The sequence below is a fragment of the Mytilus californianus genome, unplaced genomic scaffold (assembly GCF_021869535.1).
Source record: "Mytilus californianus isolate M0D057914Y unplaced genomic scaffold, xbMytCali1.0.p SCAF_5, whole genome shotgun sequence".
NCBI classification, from domain to species: domain Eukaryota; kingdom Metazoa; phylum Mollusca; class Bivalvia; order Mytilida; family Mytilidae; genus Mytilus; species Mytilus californianus.
In genome coordinates this window covers 52605361-52625142 of record NW_026262701.1, presented here as the reverse complement: position 1 = coordinate 52625142, position 19782 = coordinate 52605361, and the positions used below count along the sequence as shown (strand labels likewise).

General features: G+C 33.4%; 1 protein-coding gene and 1 long non-coding RNA gene across 5 annotated transcripts in view; one reads left to right on the top strand and one right to left on the bottom strand.

Moving 5' to 3' along the window:
* LOC127702506 (uncharacterized) overlaps positions 1-19782 on the bottom strand; it is a 78742-nt gene that overhangs the window by 22426 nt on the left and 36534 nt on the right. The window lies entirely within an intron of this gene.
* LOC127702488 (uncharacterized) lies at positions 182-19624 on the top strand. Of its 4 annotated transcripts, none has more exons than XR_007982445.1 (4): positions 182-3449; positions 7561-7697; positions 14342-19185; positions 19480-19539. XR_007982445.1 is itself a non-coding variant. In XM_052206701.1 (3 exons), the coding sequence occupies exons 1-3, from the start codon at positions 7549-7551 to the stop codon at positions 19602-19604; spliced, it is 741 nt and encodes a 246-aa protein (XP_052062661.1). In that variant the 5' UTR covers positions 7114-7548; the 3' UTR covers positions 19605-19624. The 4 variants fall into 4 exon arrangements, 1 of the variants encoding a protein (XP_052062661.1); XR_007982444.1 differs by lacking the exon at positions 182-3449 and having other exon boundaries at positions 7113-7697; positions 14342-17999; positions 18719-19185; XR_007982443.1 differs by lacking the exon at positions 182-3449 and having other exon boundaries at positions 7113-7697.

Sequence of the window (19782 nt, the reverse complement as noted above, 5' to 3'; positions counted from 1 at the left end):
GATTGATAACACATACAATAAAAGAACAGACACTACATGCAGGAAAGTTACTTAGCTATACTATATGAGAATTACAATTCTTTATGTTGTTATTGTAAATTTAGAGTGTGGTCAAAAAACAAGCTAAAAATGGAGTATCAGTTCAACTCTAAGTTGAGTTGAAGTCTGAATTCGAATTGGGGTTCAAGTTCAAGTTTAATTTATACTTCGAGTTCGAGTTAGTGTTCGAGTAATAGTTCAAGTGAGAAATCGAGTAACTAGACGAAATAGAGTTCAAGCGAAAAATCCTGTCCGACACATACGAGAAAAAGAGGTTTATTGAAACAAAACAAAAATGAATACTAGTTTATAGAATGGCGAAATTGTAATAATCAGAAAAATAATGATTCTAGAGGAAGCGGGATAATTACCTTTACCGTTGGTCACTAAATAAGCCTAACTCATAGAAAAGATCTGAAAATATGCATTTTAGTCCACTCAAACATTTTTTTGTGTGTGTCTTCTAATGCTTTCAGTCTCGATCGCATGTTCTTATGGGTACGGCACAGAACATGCGGTATGTGGTTAAATAGAGATAAAAAAAAATTGAATTCATTCATCTATTAAAATGTTATAATTTGTGTGTGTATGTGTGTGGTGGGCTGTATGTCTTTATATTTTTGTTTTGTCCATATTCTCTCTTCTGAATACATATATATATATATACACATCAGTACACCATTATTCACTTTTCTTTTGACATATTTACCTCTACCCGTTATGTTTTTGCCTTTTATCCACTATTTGTTTGCCATATATTCTCTATTTTTTGCCCATCATTCTGTATTCTGTTAACCCCATCAAGCCTCTTTTCTTTGTAGTCACATACAAATATATTTCCTCTAGCTGAATTTTAGACTTGAACAAATGTAATGAAGAACAATGCACTTTTCAATTTGTTTGGTCGTAATAATAAGTACCTCAACTACAGTTGATAACGAAACTAGATTTAGAAAAACACCAAGATGAATGGTATGAAAGATTTTGAAGAGCTTCCATGAATATCAAAATTAGAAATATGCTACAATTTTATTACAGTTTCATATAAACGCCTATTGGTTTGTAGAAGTGAATGACAAGAAACAACTATTTCCCAATTGTATAGAGCTTGACATATGGTATAGACTATATATTGAAAACCGTTTGCTATAGATGGTTTTTGGCTTGTGTGTGTGTGTTTGTTTTTTTTTTTTTTGCCTTTTGGTTATAGTGTTGTTTTCTTATTACACATAATTCATCTTCCTCAAATCTTATTTTAGCCATACTCTGAAATCTACAGATTAAGACACCAAAGAGCACTTTTGCAACTCTGTGATTGATTGATACATTGTTGGTGATTAACGCCTTATTCATCACTATTGGCTATTTTTATTGGTGCAGGAGGCCGGCGTACCCGGAGAGAACAACCGACCTTCTGCAAGAAAACTGGCTATTCTAGTCAATTAAGATAAGAGTCAATCGCAAATGCCTCATGGGGGGCTTGAACTCACAATCTCAAATTGACAGGACAGCCAAGTCCAACCAAAGACTTGTCATGAACAGTGTTATTTGATGCGTCTTAGTTGAGTGCGTGTTATTTAGGAGTAGAAGCAAACACTAGTCGGATCGGAGTCAGAATAATGTATTACATGTAATGTTTACTGTCTTCCAGTCGATTTGTTTGTGTCCATATTTTTTTTAATGAACTAATCTGTTATAGCGGGGAAATGTTCTTACAATTGAAGAGTTCCGTTTTAGAGTGTGTAGAAGGGGATACAAAATATCATCATAAATACTAAGTGACACGATTATAAAAATGTCAATCACCGCTCATTTTGTCTCCATAAGACTAATCAGTGACGTTCGAATCAAAACAGTTAAAATGGCAAAATGAGTTCGAAGATGAATAGAATTGAGGATACAAAATTCCAAATGCAAGGCTTAAGACATGTTTTCCTGTGGAAGAAAATCCTTAGTATTTCGATTAGTTTTTGTCACAAGATTTCCCATTCTGCATTAAAACGACAATGAACGAGATTTGACCATAATATCTTGTTTTAATGCTTTTCAAAAATACAAATACATTTGTAAATCAGAAACATTTTTTCAAAATTTTTGTCATTCGGTCACTCACAACAAAATATGTACTAAAACAATATTGTATGGCATAATCAATCTAATACTAGAAAACAAACATCGTCAGAGTTACACGGTTGCAATAGAAAATTTTCAATGGTTTAAAATTTGATAGTTTAAATTCGTTTTTTTATCTGCAGAACGAAATCATATGTTGTATCGGATAGGGAGGAACCAACCCTCTTCATTTGTATAAAAAGACGTACAAAAAGGACAGTATTCTTTGATACTATATATTCTTTAGTATCGTACGTTGGGCTCGTGTTTTTGAACGCCTTTTATACATATATTGCATACACGTAGGTATATTGTAGAACTGACTAGTATTATATACGTTCTCGTATGTATCTTTTCTTGTTTCTTATGTAGAAAAATCCTTAAATCTGATTGGTAAATTACACGAGTGTAAATAACACCCCACCCTTGTACACCCGGGGATAAATAAAATTTGCTAAAATTAGGAACAAAAATCTTCATTATCATTTTTCAATTTTACATCCCGGTTTAAAAATGAGTAAAGGAACACCGCAGTAAAATTCTATACACCCCTGATAACACAAAGATAACGAATTTATTTCTTACGAAGCTTTCCGTTACTCATGTGCAACGTTTGGCGGTTTGAAACATGTTTTGTGAGATCTCAGCACTCCCTATACCTCTAGCCAATGGGGAATAAACAAACACATAGCAATACATATATAGTCATCTTTCGCGTCATTGAGGCTTTTGATCTAAAAGTTGTTAACCCGGTCAAGTCTGAAAATATAAAAAAGCTATGCAGCGCTACACGTTGCTGTAAAAGGCACTTTGATACAACATTTAAACATTTCATAAACTAAGTATATATTTTTGCTAAATTTGGCAGAAACAAAATCTGTCAAAATGAAGTTTTTTGTCGACCTCTGGCGTTAATTAATATGTGCTCTATTTGGAAATAAGCTACAAACTTAGAGTAAATTTAAGTGAATTTAAGTAAAAATTGAACCAATACATTTTTTTTTCGGAGCATTGATCAGATAACAATTCTTTGGTACCGGTGTTATCAAACCTTTAACCTTTTGCGGATGTAGTTATTTTTGATAAGCATATTTTCAGATACACATCTATAGTTATATTGGAATGAAGATCCCATTGACGTGTAACAAGACCTCTTTTGATTCATATCGATATCTTGTTATATTTTTATGCATCGTAAGTTTTATCGTTTAGATTTTCTGGCACAGTTGTGTGTCGACATATACATTTATTGGATCAACGGGAATACCAAGTGTAGATTTGACCAGTTGTAGAACCAGGTAAGGTGTCAATTCGACTTGCGACCTCCGCTGTGATGTGCGGAATCAATTTATTAACATCATAAACGGTTGACACAGAGACATGTTTCGCCTGTCGGCATACAATTCAGAAAGAGACAATATGATGCACAGCAACATAGTTTATTAATTTAGTCGATGGACCATTATCTAATGGGAAATTCATGAAATAATCATCCATCTAGTATGTACAGTCTGAAATTAATGTTAGTTCACACAAAATATCATTAATCTATCACAAGTAGTTCTTAGTAAACTAACATACGCAGAAAACTTAAGATTAAAAATTGCTTATTTATTCAAAGTCACTGGACTATGACCTAGGGGACAGGGACTCGAAATAGTCACCAAACTGATATGTTCTGACAGCAATGCAACTTTGTTTTAAATATCAATAAGCTGTGGTCACACCTTACCAGATAGCTCGAACAGACGCCGAACGGATGAAAAAAAAGTTTTCCCGTTGACAAAACTTTTGTCCGTTGGGAATCCGTTGGTGTACTGTCCAAATAAAACGGACGCGTAACGAATGCCTAACGGACACACACAAGACATGTAACGTACGAGAAACGGAAACATAGCGGACAGAACGGATGTCGAACGTACATCCAACGGACGAGTACCGTATAAAACAAACACCTAACGGAAGCGTACCGGATAAAACGGATCAACATGGTAAGCGGTGATTCCTTGGCTAATATACATGCAAACAACTGATTGAACCCTACATGTAAAAATGTTTTGCGCACTGTTGTCCCTAGCGATGACAGGAGCGTGTCAGATGGACATGAAATACTAGTATGAGTCAACCGTTTATTATAACATTTGCTTTTGCGAAAGTGAGGTCAGTAGGACAAAGTTCAAGGTCACACGTACCAAACAAATAGAACAATTTATCCGATTATTTTAAAGGCGAGGTACACCTTAGTGCACTTGTTTAGTTGAATTTATTTGTTTTTGTAAAACGTTTTGTTTTACATGCTATGTGTGCAAATATAGCGCTACTCTGATTCGAAAAATGTTAAAGCAACGTAGTAATTCATTCTTTTAAAGTTGAAGTTGATACTTTAAAAATTGTTAATGTTAAGTTCCTCTAGTATGAAAACGGATATGGTGTTATGCGGAACTCTCCAACAGTACTGCAGTTACGATATTTTGCTACAGAAGCAAATTTTCTAAATGTAATTGCTAACTTAAGTCCTGGTTCTAGAGGATTTCTGTAAAATGGCTTCGGCTTTGCTATGCGAAGAGCGACCCTCTGCAATATTTCGTCGGACACCTTTTAGGGCATTCGAAGAAAGTGTACATATGACTGCCGATCATCATGCCTAAGTTCGGTCATGAGTTGGTCATATAGATCAAAACTGCGTCGTCTTTCAGGACTAAGCCTTGATCTTATCCACCATCTCTTTTGTCATGTCCATTGGACAGCTAGAAGGTATATATTTGCATCATTTAAGTTCAGTCTGGCCTGCATAAGAGCTGCTTGATAGTGAAAACGTGCTCTTACTATAAAATTCATCATGATTAATAATCATTCATGACCCTCAAAAAATCTGACATACCAATAATTGGCGTTTCTGACGCGAAATTTCCAATAGGCATTTATCCGTTTCACATTCGGTACATATCTGTTATCCTTCCGTTCATGTCCGTTTCACGTCCGTTCAGCATCCGTTTTATCCGTTAAACGTCCGGTAGGAGTCCGTTGGTGAATTGGTCTAACGGACGTCCAACGGATGTATAACGGACAAGTCACGGATATAAAACGGACACAGAAGGGACGAGTACCGTACAAGACGGACGCCTACCGGACGTTTAACGGACAATTCATCCGTTGAACGTCCGTTCAAAGTTTTGAACTATCTCAAAATTTTCCAACGGACAGAACGGACGTCAACGGGTGAAACGGACGCTTAACGGACATGAAACGGATATGTACGGACGTCTAACGGATACGAACGGACGTCTAACGGACATGAACGGATTGAAAAAAAAGTTATCTGTTCAGCGTCCGTTCGCGCTATCCGGTAAGGTGTGACCGGGGCTTAAGCTTTTACAAGAACTTTTATCAAACTAACTAAAGCTGAAAACTTAACAATTGTTGAATTCGTCTCCGCAGCCGGAAAAGCAATCCCGGCGTCTCGCTTTACTCGTCGCAAGAGAGATGAAAAACAAACACATTCAATAGTCTGCAAGTGATCCGATGATTAGGAAATTTTTTAATTTGAAAGTTGTCGTTTCCTGAGTTTAGAAAGCAGTCGTTTTACAGAATGAAGCTGATAATGAAAGGGAAGTCAATTGGTGACTAGAAAACTGGCCTAATTTAAAATGTTTTAAGTTTCATACAAAAGAAATGTATTCTTGTATTAAATCTTTTGCAGCGTTTCGTTTGGGGTACGGTTTCCAACCCGGTCCAACTCTTTTGTAATGACCCGCATTTCATTTTTATCTAGATTATTCCGGGTGATACATGTGAGAACACTACATACTACTAAATTGAAGTTTCATCCATCCTCATCTCGTGTCTCTTCCTTCTTCGACAACAAAAAATTTACAGTTAGCGTTAAGCGTATCGGAAAGCAAGCAATACCGGCGACTGAATCGGAAAGTAATCTTTCTAAATATTCACCTTGTCTTGGTAGAAAATATTTGATTTTTTCTGTCTACAAACATTTGGTAATTTTTATCTTTGAAATGAAACGATTATCAATATGTAACACATATTTTGGGGAGGGAAATTGTATAAGATATTAACTGAAAAACACATGTGTTCCATAATAAACATCTAGAGGTCTCTTAACGATATTCAACAATGCGTATGCATGTGGAAGGCCAGATATTCCGACATCTATATACTGAGAAATACATTTAATAATCATTCATGACTCTCAAGAAATCTGACATACCAATAATTGGCGTTTCTGACGCGAAATTTTCAATTGGCATTTATCCGTTTCACATTCGGTACATATCTGTTATCCTTCCGTTCATGTCCGTTTCACGTCCGTTCAGCATCCGTTTTATCCGTTAAACGTCCAACCCATTGAAGACCCATTGGTGGCCGTCGGCTGTTGTCTGCTCTATGGTTAGGTTGTTGTCTCTTTGACACATTCCCCATTTCCATTCTCAATTTTATTTAGTTCAACCCAAAATTGGTCCTACACCAAACGGTCGAACACTAAAATATTCAGTTTCTCCATTTTTTTTCGATACCCTAATAGACTTACTTCGTCATTAGTCCGACACTTAGACTTTCAATTGAATATGATTGGATGCTTTTCTGGTTTTTATTTATTGTTGGGTTGCTCTCCCATTGACGCGTACACCACATCACGTTTGGTTCATGTCGATATTTTGTTATATTAGAGATTCGCATAATTTTTATGCCAAGAGGAAGTGTGTTGAGAACAGGAGGTTCTTATGTATAACTTTATAGTAGGATCATATTTAAAAGTCGACATGTAAACGAATTATACATGACTTGAATAGAAAGGAAATGTCATGCATCCTCCAAACTTCTGAAAAAAGAATTTATCAATTTCAATTTGGCGTCTTAATTGTTGATTATTTATTATGAACTTATTGAAAAGGAATATTTCAAATATAGTTTTTTTTTATAAACGATATAAATTAAACTTTTATCTAGATTTTTTTTAATATACATAAAAAGTGTTTGAACATATAATGTGAGAGTAAATCAAAGTTTTTTTTAACAGCAATCTATATTAACTTCAATGAAATCTGGGTCACAGTTTCAATGCAGAGGTGTAGATTTCCCGACCACTCCTATCCCGGAAACATATGTCCTTTCAGCATGCAATCATAAGCATGAAACATAACCGAAATACTGTTGACTGATCTACAAATATGGTTAATCTCTTTCCTGAAGCTATATTTTAGTACTACCACCCACAAGAATTTGCGTACCAAAATATTGACCAATAGAGATACCAAGTAGTTTACATGTACTAAGCGTGTTCAAAGTATTATAAAAAGGGCATACTTTCTTATTAGTTTCGCATATTTCTTAGGCTTCACTGAAGTGTCATATTATTGTGCATCTTGCTTCATTTTTAAAATGATTTCACAGGAAAGTATTCCCAGTGTTACTGAAGGCACCATTGACTTGCAGATACATAGCAATAACGAAGAAGGAGGCAGACCAGTGACTGAAGATCAAGATATTCAACCTGGCAATGAAGATGAATATTTGACTGAAGTGTCAAGGTAAATCAATAAACATGCACTAAATGCAAATAATAGTAGTTTATGAAAAACATTAGTTTGATATGACTTGTTGTTAATGCCTTTCCTTCCCCAATACACACAGACGAATCGTGCACATGAGTGCGGGCAAAAAAGGGATAGTTATTCATCAAACACTTGTATTCTTAACTGTTTTAAAGGCGATGAATACGTATACTTAGAATTGGTCAATTTTCTAGACTATACAGTTAGATTCATTTAACAATTGGGCGCATTTGTTCATCCCGATGATATTTCCATTGACAGTTATTGGCCCCACTGTGATAAACTAATTGATCATAAATTTACTTCATCTGACAATTTTAATGCAAGCAAGTTCATTTATCTAATTCATGAGACCATGTGTTTTACATCTGAAGTGAAATTTTATCAACACTGGTTGAAAGGGTGCATAATCAATTTCAAAAATATGACTTTTAATGCGCTAGACATTAATTTTATTTATTCATTATTCTTTGCTAATCGCTCAGTTGCAAATATTCAGAACGGAACAAAATTCCTTTTTATATGAATTTAAAATAAATGAGGTTGTATTTCTCGAATTGAAGAGTTTGTTAAACATTTATAAACTTTTAAGTTAAATGAAGTGACTGATTGGTTGTTGATTGCTTAACGTCCAGTGGCAAATATTGCATGAATGTTCACGACGAGAACACGTAAATAATAATTACAATAGGCATGTCCTGCAGTAGGCTGTCGAGCGGGAAAACGTAAGTTGAATTTGGAATACCAAGGAAAAATGAAATTCTATTGGATAGGGACAGAACTTTAGGTATTGGTTTTAACGTCTTTATTCTTACCGGACGTGGCTGCTTATTTGTATATTTCACGCTCCGGAAAAGTGATCATTTTGCTATTCCCCAGACATACCTAAAGAAGATTGAAGTAATTTATATAATATATATATATATATATAAAATGACTGAATAATAGCCAACGATAAGTCTTACGGGGCGATGGGTCATAAAATTATGATACAGTACACTACAAATATAATATATAACAAGTCTAAAAGGGTACAACATCACCAAAAAATAATTAATTCATGAACAAATTTTAGATATTTCGGATAACTAATATCCTTCATCAGTAAGATGTAAAATGAAACTTATCTTGACGTGTGGTAGTCAAACTGTAATAACAATCTTGAGTGCTATACAAATTATCAATAATCAATACGCTGGTAATTTTAAAAGCGTTTTGTTAAAATATACCTTTTCACTCATTTGGTCTTTTGGAAAATGTTGTTTGTGCTGAAGACCCCTCTTCCAAGAAATTTGTTTTGCATGCACACGTATAAAATTGCAGTTTTTATCCAACGCAATCATGAAAACAACGTTCAAACCTATGATTGCGTTATATATACAAGTCCAAATTGAAAACAACGTTCAAACCTATGATTGCGTTGGATAAAAACCGTAATTTTTATACGTGTGCATGCAAAACAAATTTCTTGGTAGAGTTGTCTAAATACAGCACAAACAACAATTTCCAAAAGACCAAAAAAAGTGAAAAAGTATATTTTAACAAAACGCATTTGACTAGCAGGTCGAACAACGGATGTTCTTAAACCCTGCTGACTGCCATGACGATTGCCAAATAAACAGATCACCAGATGTAAAAATGGATCTTATTAATTTAATGCCAAACAGAAAACAATAAACTTGCGGAAAAGATGGTATACCGCAAACATGAGGTGCAAAAATTTGTACACCATATCCGGATTTCGACAATTATATATACATGATAGCCACAATACTCTAGCACTACAGTAATGAGTTTTTGGGTATCATGGGGATACATTTGCCGTGTATGATAAAAATACCTACATTAAAAGCGAATTGTCCTTACTTTTTCACAATATGCATTACATATATACTAGAACACGCCCGTGACAGTTGTAATACAATTAAGAAAGGTCTTCCAATTCCCGAGTGACAAAGGTGCTCCTACAACGGAGGAATTTACTAAGAGAAGAAGAGGACATCTACTCGACCCGGAACTTGTTAATTATTGGTAATATTAATTATGTGAAAAACAAAAGTCCTTGGAATGGTGTAATTCTTAATCAACGCCATTGTCCTATAGTAATTATTTGATTCGTCGTATTTACATCATGACGGCTAACAAATGGGATTTCGTTATTTTAGTATTATAGATTTCACGGGCAGTACATGTACGTGGACTGAGTATGCGCTAAAACACAGTTTGATAACGCATTTGGATATTTTCTAAAAAACTGGCGTTTTCTGATCCTTTTCTGTGGAAAAAATACTGTTTCAATGACAATTTTAGGATGTACAAAACACTACATTTATACGTCATATCAAAAATATTTCCGACTTTGCATGGTTTCAGAGAAGTTGCGGCTCAATGAAATCGGTCTCTTCCTTTAGTAGTGAAGATATTATATACATGTATATATATATATATATATGTATATAAACAAAGAATAAACAGCTGCGCCACGAGCGCATGATAAGCCCGTCGTCTTGTGTTGAAGTTTTATGCAATAATCATAAATAGTTTCTGAGATACGGCTCGACAAGTGAAAATCCCCCTTTTTTAACAAAAAACTCAATAACTCTAAAATAAAAGTTTGAATCATCACCAAAAAGTATACAGATCTTTAGATTAATATAACTAAGAAGTGTGTAGAGTTTTAAGCAATAATCATAAATCGTTTTTGAGATACGGAGCGACATGTAAAAACCCCCCTTGTTTTACAAAAAACTCAATAACTCTATAATAAAATTTTGAATCATCACCAAAAAGTGTACAGATTTTTAGATTAATACAACTAAGAAGAGTGTAAAGTTTAAAGCAATAATCATAAATCGTTTTTGAGATACGGCGCGACATGTGAAAATACACACCCCTGTTTTTGATACAAAGTCCCGTAACTCAAAAAGTTTTAATCTTATTTTCACCAAAAGTTTACAGATCGTTTGACCATCGTAAGAAACAACTATATTAAGTTTCATGAAATTTGGATAAGTTGTTCTCAAGTTACGGTGCGACATGTTTACGCCGGATAGACGGTCAGACGGACGCAGGACATTTGTATCCCATAATACGTTCCGTCAAAATTTTGACGGGCGTATAAAAACTGGACGTTATTGTTTGATTACTTCGTTTACAATAATTATTATAATTATTTTGAAGACACAATCATACTTAAAAAAAATATCTATTTTAAGATCATAAATGTTAAAAACAATGCAGATTCAATTTGTCTTCTTTTATCGAAAAGATAAAAAAAATAATAATTTAAAACATATAAATATAAGAGGAAAAAAAAAGATTTACAAAAACTGATTATTCATCTATTCAATAATAGATTGTGTTGATCTTGAATATACCTCATCAACTATTGGTCTAATCGATGTGTTTGATATAACCGTTCGTTCACAGATAATGTCTTTTTTAAATTAGAACCATTAACTTAAATAAAAAATAAGAAATTGTTGTTGCATATCATATTTGAAACTCCACTGGCTTAGCTTCATACTCTAATGGATATTTATTTTTGCGTGTTTATTTGAGATATACAGCCTATACAAAAATAGTTTACAGTTGGTATGTTAAGAGTTAACCCTCACTGCAATATTATAAAATCTAAAATAATCATTGATTTAGCTAATTTCCCCCCTTATGTTAGGAAGGCAAAGAATTGTTGGCTCGGTGTCATAATCATGTGTCCAAATGAGACTGATAATTTGTAGCACGTAAACGAGTCAGCCTACATTTACTTGGTCGAATATGTACATGTATGGTCCTACCAACATGAGTTTATCGTCTTATCACTTTATGCTTTTTTATATTAACTTTATACTTTTTTATATTAACATGCTCTCATCGTAAGTACGCATGTAATACTTGTCACTGACATCCACCTAGTATCAAATAAACTATATATATATGTTTATAATTATAAAGAACATTTGAAGGAATGCAACTTTCATAGATTGGTATAAATAAACTTATTTTACACAAATATGAACATAAATACATATAGATAGGTAAACATCTTTTAATGTAAAGCAAAAATTAACACAACATATGGTTCAACGTAAATGCAATATCAAAGGTATCTCTGTAATGGGTACTGCCCAGGAATTTTGTTTTCCTTAATTTTTAGATTATTTCAATTCAAAACAAATATACTAGTATAGTTGATCCCAAATTAAAATCTGTGATGTAATGGATTAATATTATACCAAACGACGCAATTCCAAGATCATTGAGTTATATTATCTCTTTTACATTTTGCGTTTCACGTACATGAAATTGACAATTTTTTATATCTCTGGACAGTTGTCTCAGTTTTCATATTTGTGTTGTATTTATTTCAACACCCTTAAAAACTCTTATATATTAAGATAATTTTTTTTCTCTTTGACTTCTCTTTGAATCTTTTTAGAATATCTTTAAGGTGTGAAACTTTGCGTTTAACAATATTTAATATTACTTTATTTGTCTTGTTTGGCTGCTGTCTAATTACTGTTTCCTCTGCATACATTTCAATTTATTCATATACCGTTTTTTTTCTTTTCCCAAAGATGTTTACTCTTACCAATTCATAAAATTAGAACCAAGTATGAACATTGTGTGTAAAGGTGTGGTGATACATATATTTTTTTTTTGGCAGGTAAAAGATTTATACCATTTTTTTTCTGAAATCATTTCTTATTTTGTGTGATTCTAATCTAAATTACTTCATACATCACTAACAATTTATCTCAGAGCAATTTATACAAATTATTAAATAATAAGGATTAGCGAATTACTTGATCTCAGTAGGTGACTTCTGATAAATTCAACAACAAACACAGATGTGTTCCTACAAGGGTTATTGAGTAAACTTAAACTTGATTACAAGATGTATCTACATTTTACTAAGGAAGTTATACGATTTAACGTAACACATTCTATTATATTTACAACTTGTGCAAATGTCAGGAAAGATAATAATAAATCAGAAAGTTATTTTTAGAATTACATTCAAATGTAAAATGTTTATAATGTGTTGGCCAACAACGAAAATATATACACTTCTGTCTGTCGACTTGCATCGTTAACATCTGTCGTCTTGGGAAACCGTTTAGTTTTACTTTAATATAGTAAATAAGAAGCGATTTGTTGTATAAAATGTCTGTAAGTTATGAAATATATATATATCCCAAAAACTAAAACGTAAAATGGAGATCACAAGTTAACAGAACAATATTATCATGCAAACAGAATTCCATCCAGACTTGTTTATGTAGATAAGTAATGTCAAGCACCTGGATTCAGTCATTTCAATAATGCAAGAAATAACGTTCAAACTGAGCCGATAATAATTGATGCCATATGAGATCTTAAAAAATCTGTGAGCATTATTGGCTGTCCATCCAGTCAACGTCATCTGTTTTGTAAGAGATTTACAAACGGCTTTTGAGTGTATAAAAATATTGTTTGTGTCATCCTCTGTACACATTTTGCATGGCCTATTGTTTGTTTTCATAGACTATGATTTTTAATTAAAGAATTGACCGTGGTTAAGACTATAATGATATATTACTTCTGAGTGAAAATAAGTTGAAATATCACAGATTGTTTAGCAAAAAACATTAAAACAACCAGTATTTAGAAAAAAGGGGGACCATCCCCAAGTGCCTTTGGGTTTTCACATATATATACAAACTATGTTCGTTGTCGGAACGTATTAAATGTATTTGATCAAAATTTAGAATCAAGAAAAAAAACAGAGTAAGCCGATCTTTTTTTTTTTGTTTCGTTTAGAGTACAAATACATTTGGTATCATCCAATTTGTCAATTTAACCTTGACGCTTTACGATAAGATTGGATATTATCAACCGTTGCCTTAGATGTTTGAGAAACTAAATGGATTTACCTTACACACTGACGGCAAAGAAGACCACAAAATGAATAGTTACATTAACGCTTATTTAAGAATGGCCGTTTGCATCTTTGCATACAACAAGACAATGTATTTTGAACAAGTACAAATAATTATAAAAAGTATATGTGCACCTGTTTATAGTTAAACAGTTGGTTTTCTTTGCACTATGATGTCGTACAAATGTTAAATGAGCATTGTTACCAGATGCAGAACCAGGATTTTGAAACAAAGGGTTGACCGAGGCCCGAAAGAAGGCTCAGTTTGAAGTTTATGCATTAACCATATACTAGTATAATATATCTCCATAAGGGGTGCCGGGTATCCTGCTCCCATGATCCGGCTCTGCCGAAGAAATTTTTATCGTAGCCAATTGTTGCACACACTGGATAAACTCGACTAGATTTTTGAATAATCGAACTGTAAGGATTGTATAAACTGGAATATTGAAATGCATTTCAGTTAAATTCAAATGAAATTCCACGTTTTCATTACTTTTTTTCGGGGAGGCATCTTACAAACATGGTATTGTAATATCTACACAATAATATCTTTACAGTTACTAGTACTCTATGCAATGGAGACTATTTCTGATATTTATTTTTATTTGTTTATTTTTTTTTGTCGAAAAGTAATACAATGTTAATCATTTAATTTCAAATTAATACATCGAGTGAATATCTGTTATTGTCATTTCAGTTTGAATCCTGCCAGTTGTTTTTCAAACATTCACACTCATAAACAGAAATTACTCTTTATGTGTAGAATGTGTGGTTCTCATGATCTGCATAATAGTACAAAAGATAAAGGTGCTTTTCGAATGGAAATATTTGAATTATTCAAAATCAATGTTGATTTAGACGACACAAGTATCCACCCGAAATCTTTATGCAGGAATCATGAAAGGCTCCTACTTCGATATGCACAATCAAAGATTGATAAGAAAGATTTATATACCAGTGTAGAACCGGTTGTATTTTTTCCACATGATGACTCTGACACGTGTTCAGTTTGCAATCCTATTATTAGGCGAAAACGTAAATATAAAGGAACCCCGAAAGCATCTCTCCGTAAATATACACACGCTGATACACCTGACACAGTCGTTTTACCAGTAGAAAAACAACACAAGCCCTCAAAACGAGATGATATAAACTTAAATTCTGTCTCTGAAAGCCAAAAGAAATATGATGGTGGTATGTCTGCATTTGATATTCTAAAGCTACATTCAAAATTGAACGCTACAGAGAAGAATTCGTTTATGAAACTGTACATTACAAATCTTTCAGAAGAAGAACAGGCAAAAGTCACTTATCTAATTGCAAAGCAACAAAAAGACATTTTACAAACAGACAGCGAAGAAATATCAAGGCAGTATGCATCTAGAGAGACTTTGCTTAACCTAGATCCCAATGTTTGGTTGAATGAACGAAACAGAACTATAGTCTCCTTCGTTGCTGGAATAGCTGGGGAAGACTGTGTACAAGTTAAAAGTCTTGATACACAACTCGCCCTGATGTTTTGTCGTGTAGTCGAATACATGTACAGTTTAAGATACAAAAAACTTGTCACTCCGTTTGCTTTTCTTGTTTCACTTGACATCTATACGCAAACTAGTAGCCGAGTAGCGATTGACTCTCTTGGTAAGAGCTGTCCAAGTGGAACATATACTACTTTGAAAAAATGGCTCTCCTCTACTGAAGATACTGCACCACGTTGTCCTTCTGGTACAGTGATAACTGCTTTTGACAATGAACAAGTCATTGGGTATAAAAGAAATATAGGTACTGGCTCAAAGTCTGTATCTTCAGTCATAACTACAATTGTCAATGCAAGCATGCATTCCGATAATCAAAGGGCAATTCAACACGATGAGTCTCTGAAACCTAAAAACTGGTTTTCAGTAAAACACTTTGACGAAAAGTTAAAACATATCGAAATGTCTGGTGCTATTAATGAGGAAGTTGTCAAAGTCCGTGAGGAAAAAGAGTACTTTATCAATGAAGTCCAAAATATTAGAGACAGTAAGCTTCCTGAGTACGAGCAATTAGAAAAAACACATTATGAACAGCTATATTTCTTCCTGTCAAAAGCAATTAAAGACGTTGTCGAAGAGCAAGAACTAAACCAAAACTGTATTACAGATTTTATTGACAAAGAAATTGACAAAAAGACAAGAGAAAAGGAAATTCTGGTATGCACAATCTGCGGACAAGAAAATGCCCGACGAAAACTTATTTGTGACAACTGTAAGCAGAAGGAGGGCATAAAGCAAGCAAGAGCAAAGAAACAACAAATTGACGAGGTTAAAAGACATCCAGGATCGCAAGAGATTGTATTGGGAAAAGAAAAGAGGGACAACAATGAACATTGCCGGTTCGAACATGTCAAAACAAACCATAAAGAGAAAACTGACTTAGTAATGGGTAAACCGGTCTTTGTAAATCCTAACAGCAATGATTCGGTAGCACTTGTATTTCGTCAAATTGGTATAAATAGTGGAATTATGAAATATAATGGCCAAGATCGTCACTGGACTTTCGTTTGCTGTGATGGAAGGCCGCATAGTTTATATCACAAAATTCTAGACGAATGTATCATATGCTGCTATTGTCAAAGTTCATTTATGTCTCGCAAGTTATATAGGGAACACCACAGAATAAATCATGCAAACTTAATTCCTTCATTTGCAAAAGAGTTTGACTGGTTGTATTTGCGTATAGGCTTAGGACATTACGAGATGAATGTTATTAAATCCTTCTTCGAACTGAATTGGACGCCTTATTTGGAGAGCATGTGCGAATTACTCAACTTCACAACGGATAATGCAAAGACATTTGCAAAAACATGTAAAGATCATCACGTCGCGTGGCAACTTTTACTAGTTTTTCACACAACGGCAATGAAAGAAATGGTTCTTCCATTCGTTAGAAAAATGATTCTTTCTAAAGAAAGCCCTACACCAGAAACGTATCTAACATTTTACAAAGAAGTTTTATCCAACAATCCTAGGTGGGAAAGCCTTCATCTCCAAGTATTTAGATTTTCACAGGCTATCATTAACCTCAGAATGGGTGTCAGGAGAAACAACAGCGACCTTGTACACAGTGCCAAATTCCACCTGAAGGAACTGTTTTATGGTAGATCTCATCCCCATTATCAAAACATAGAACTGTTTGACACACTTCAATATCATTTTATGCCAGATGACGTGCGAAATATATGGGACAGCAATATATCATTTACCGTCAGTGGTCATCCATCAAAAGGTCAAGACATGGATTTTCTTTTGGAAGAAAAAAATAGAGCCGTGAAGCAATTTATTCCCAGTGGAAGTATTCCTTCTGATGATACATGGTACTCCGTCTGTTGTAACCTTGATTACATAGAGAGTCTTCAGGCAAAATTTTCCTCATGGCTTGGTCCCAGAAAGAGTAATGAGCATTCATCAAAACAGTTATGCATAGAAAACGCTGTAAACGGATTTAGACAGTCTCTACGAACATATCTCGATCTCTCAAAAGATGAATTTGTTTCAATGAGCGGCGAAAAATTACATTCAGATTTAAATAACTTTTTAGAAACGTCAACGTCTAAGCGCATGAATTGGATTAATACCACGGTTTTGGAACAAGAACCAAGTCCCCACATTAATCAGTGTGAGCCAGTTTATGTTACAGAAGAAGAACAAGCTGGTCACCTTATCAAAATTCCAAAGTCAGAGATTGTCAAAAAAATTAAGAAAAAAATCATCAATGAAATTTCAGATGAAGCTCTGCAAACTCATTATACAAGAGTACTTGATAGTCTTGATGAGGACAAAATGAAGAAAGACATTTTTTTGACCCTGTTACTTGAAATCCAGGATGTCGTGCTGAGCACTGATACAGTTGTCTCTGACGATGATTTATAGTTGTATGGAAGACAGTTTTACACTATATGATATATTTATTTTTACATTTTTATTTTTGTCTTTTAAAAACTTTTTAAGTTTAATGTATATTCGTAGTTTGATAATTTATTGGAAATGAACAAATGTCCCATTACTCTAGGTAATTAGAATTTTCAGTTCTGAAATTCAAATTTCGCTGAATGCAGATAGAATGCAGATAGAATTTATAAATAATATTTTTAATTGGATAGACTAACATGTATTCGACATGTTTTGTTTGTTACAAGAATTTGTATACGATGCAAAAGAATGCAAGAAAGTAATTATTAAATGATGTCCCATAAATATCCAAATAAAAGATGAATACAGACTGCAATGAGACAGAAATGATACCACGACTTCAATATTTTATTTACCAAATGGATCTAAAACATGTTAAAATGAAGTACAACATTACATTTCAAGGTAAAAAACCGTATAGCGCACATTATCATACTCGAGTTTAATACAATCCACACTATCATCTAATTAAAAAGTGTTTGTTTTTAAATGTTTAATTCTGTAAACTTTAAACTTTCGAGAAAAAAAAATCATTGTTATTTTTGTGTTTACGTTTTTTTCGATATACTGGTAGAATTTAAGAAGGGGGTGGGTCTATTAGTTTACAAAAACTAGTGTATCTCCACCATATATTCATATGCCATTCCCAAGGATGAAATTTTGTCAATGATTGTGCATATTTTGCATAATGAAGTTCAGATAAATATAAGTTAATACTTTCGTTTTTATATATTTATGCATATAAATCATGTTTATTTCTATAAAATAAGTAATTTCTTTTCCTTAATAAAAGCACTAATTTGTGATAATTTCTATAAAATATAGTAAGAAATTAAACAATATAAGCCTGGTTGCACAAAGTACTAAAATGTTGGTCAATATTATAGTTTCAACTACAATATAAACTTCTATTCGCTTCTTTTATAATAATACAAAAGATTAATAAATAAAATGCATCATCTTATTTTGCTGAACAATGTAAGTTCATATAAATTTTTTTGTGTTATTGTTGTCACTTTGCTTTATACTTTAAGAGGATCAAGATATTGTCATTATCAACCAAACAACATCAGCATTTTTTTCTGTTCTGACAAATATATATTATTAGTCTTTTATTTTTGCAGTGTTGAAAAATCTCGGGTCTGCGAGAAAAAAAGTTATCTCACTGAAGAAGAAGAGATGCAAGCAAAGGTATCAAACGAAAGAAGAATAAAGAGTGAAGCTATGAAACAAATAACGAAACAGCTCACTCGGCTACGTGAGCTAGAACTTGAGCCTGTTTCGTTTATGTTTCTTGTCAAGGACGAAATGACAAGGGTTAGACGATCCCGTCCTAGATATATTGGAAAAGGCGCGCTGTATCACAAATTTAAAAATGTACAGTCACTGCTGACAAAAGAGGAATTGGCGAGAGCAAAGACATTAGAAAATTATTATCCCTCCAGGGATGACGTAAGGCAGGATGTTCCAATGATAACGCCTTCAAAGTTACATTTTGGGCCCGGGCATAGTAAACAGCTTGCCGAAACACAGAAGAAGGCCCTTGAGGGAGCAAGCACATCACTGGAAACTTCAGAAACTTTTACTATCTGTAAGTTAACATTCCATTTTGTCATAACTTAAAACATGTTTGTTGTTAACGATTCTTTAATAAGAAAAGGATTCGGTCATATTTGTAGTGCGTTTTTTATCCGGATTGTTATTAACTGAGTGTTCAAAATTTATAAAACAAGTCAATACACTACAAACAGAATTTCAAATCAATTATATTGGAATTCAATATTTCTGCATGCTGGCTTCTGCAATTACTAATAAATGTATGTTCATGCCTGAACTTATTTATTTTCAAGCCAAAGTATGAATAAAGTTCGATTTGTTATTTTAGGTGTCGATTCACCATTACAGAACATTCGTAATAGAACGAAGAAGCCAAACGCCCAGAAAGGTATATATAAAGTTTACATTAATAAATTATCAGGCGTACTCAAAGTGAATGCAAAGGAGGTATAGGCTATACGCCAATGATATCAATGGTATGATGTATGTTCAGTGGCAAATATTACATGCTAAATATGGTGTAAACATGCTCATGTGATATACATATGAATATAAATAAGAGCGCGGTATGATTGCCTATGAGACAACTCTTCACCTAAGTCACAATGTATAAAAATGTAAACAATTATAG

Excerpts from the sequence above, each read along its gene's own strand:
- LOC127702488 (XM_052206701.1), top strand. The coding sequence starts at position 7,549 with ATGATTTCACAGGAAAGTATTCCCAGTGTTACTGAAGGCACCATTGAC. Across the intron at positions 7,698-18,718 it reads TATTTGACTGAAGTGTCAAG|TGTTGAAAAATCTCGGGTCT; the intron begins GTAAATCAATAA and ends TTATTTTTGCAG. Across the intron at positions 19,186-19,479 it reads TTCAGAAACTTTTACTATCT|GTGTCGATTCACCATTACAG; the intron begins GTAAGTTAACAT and ends TTGTTATTTTAG.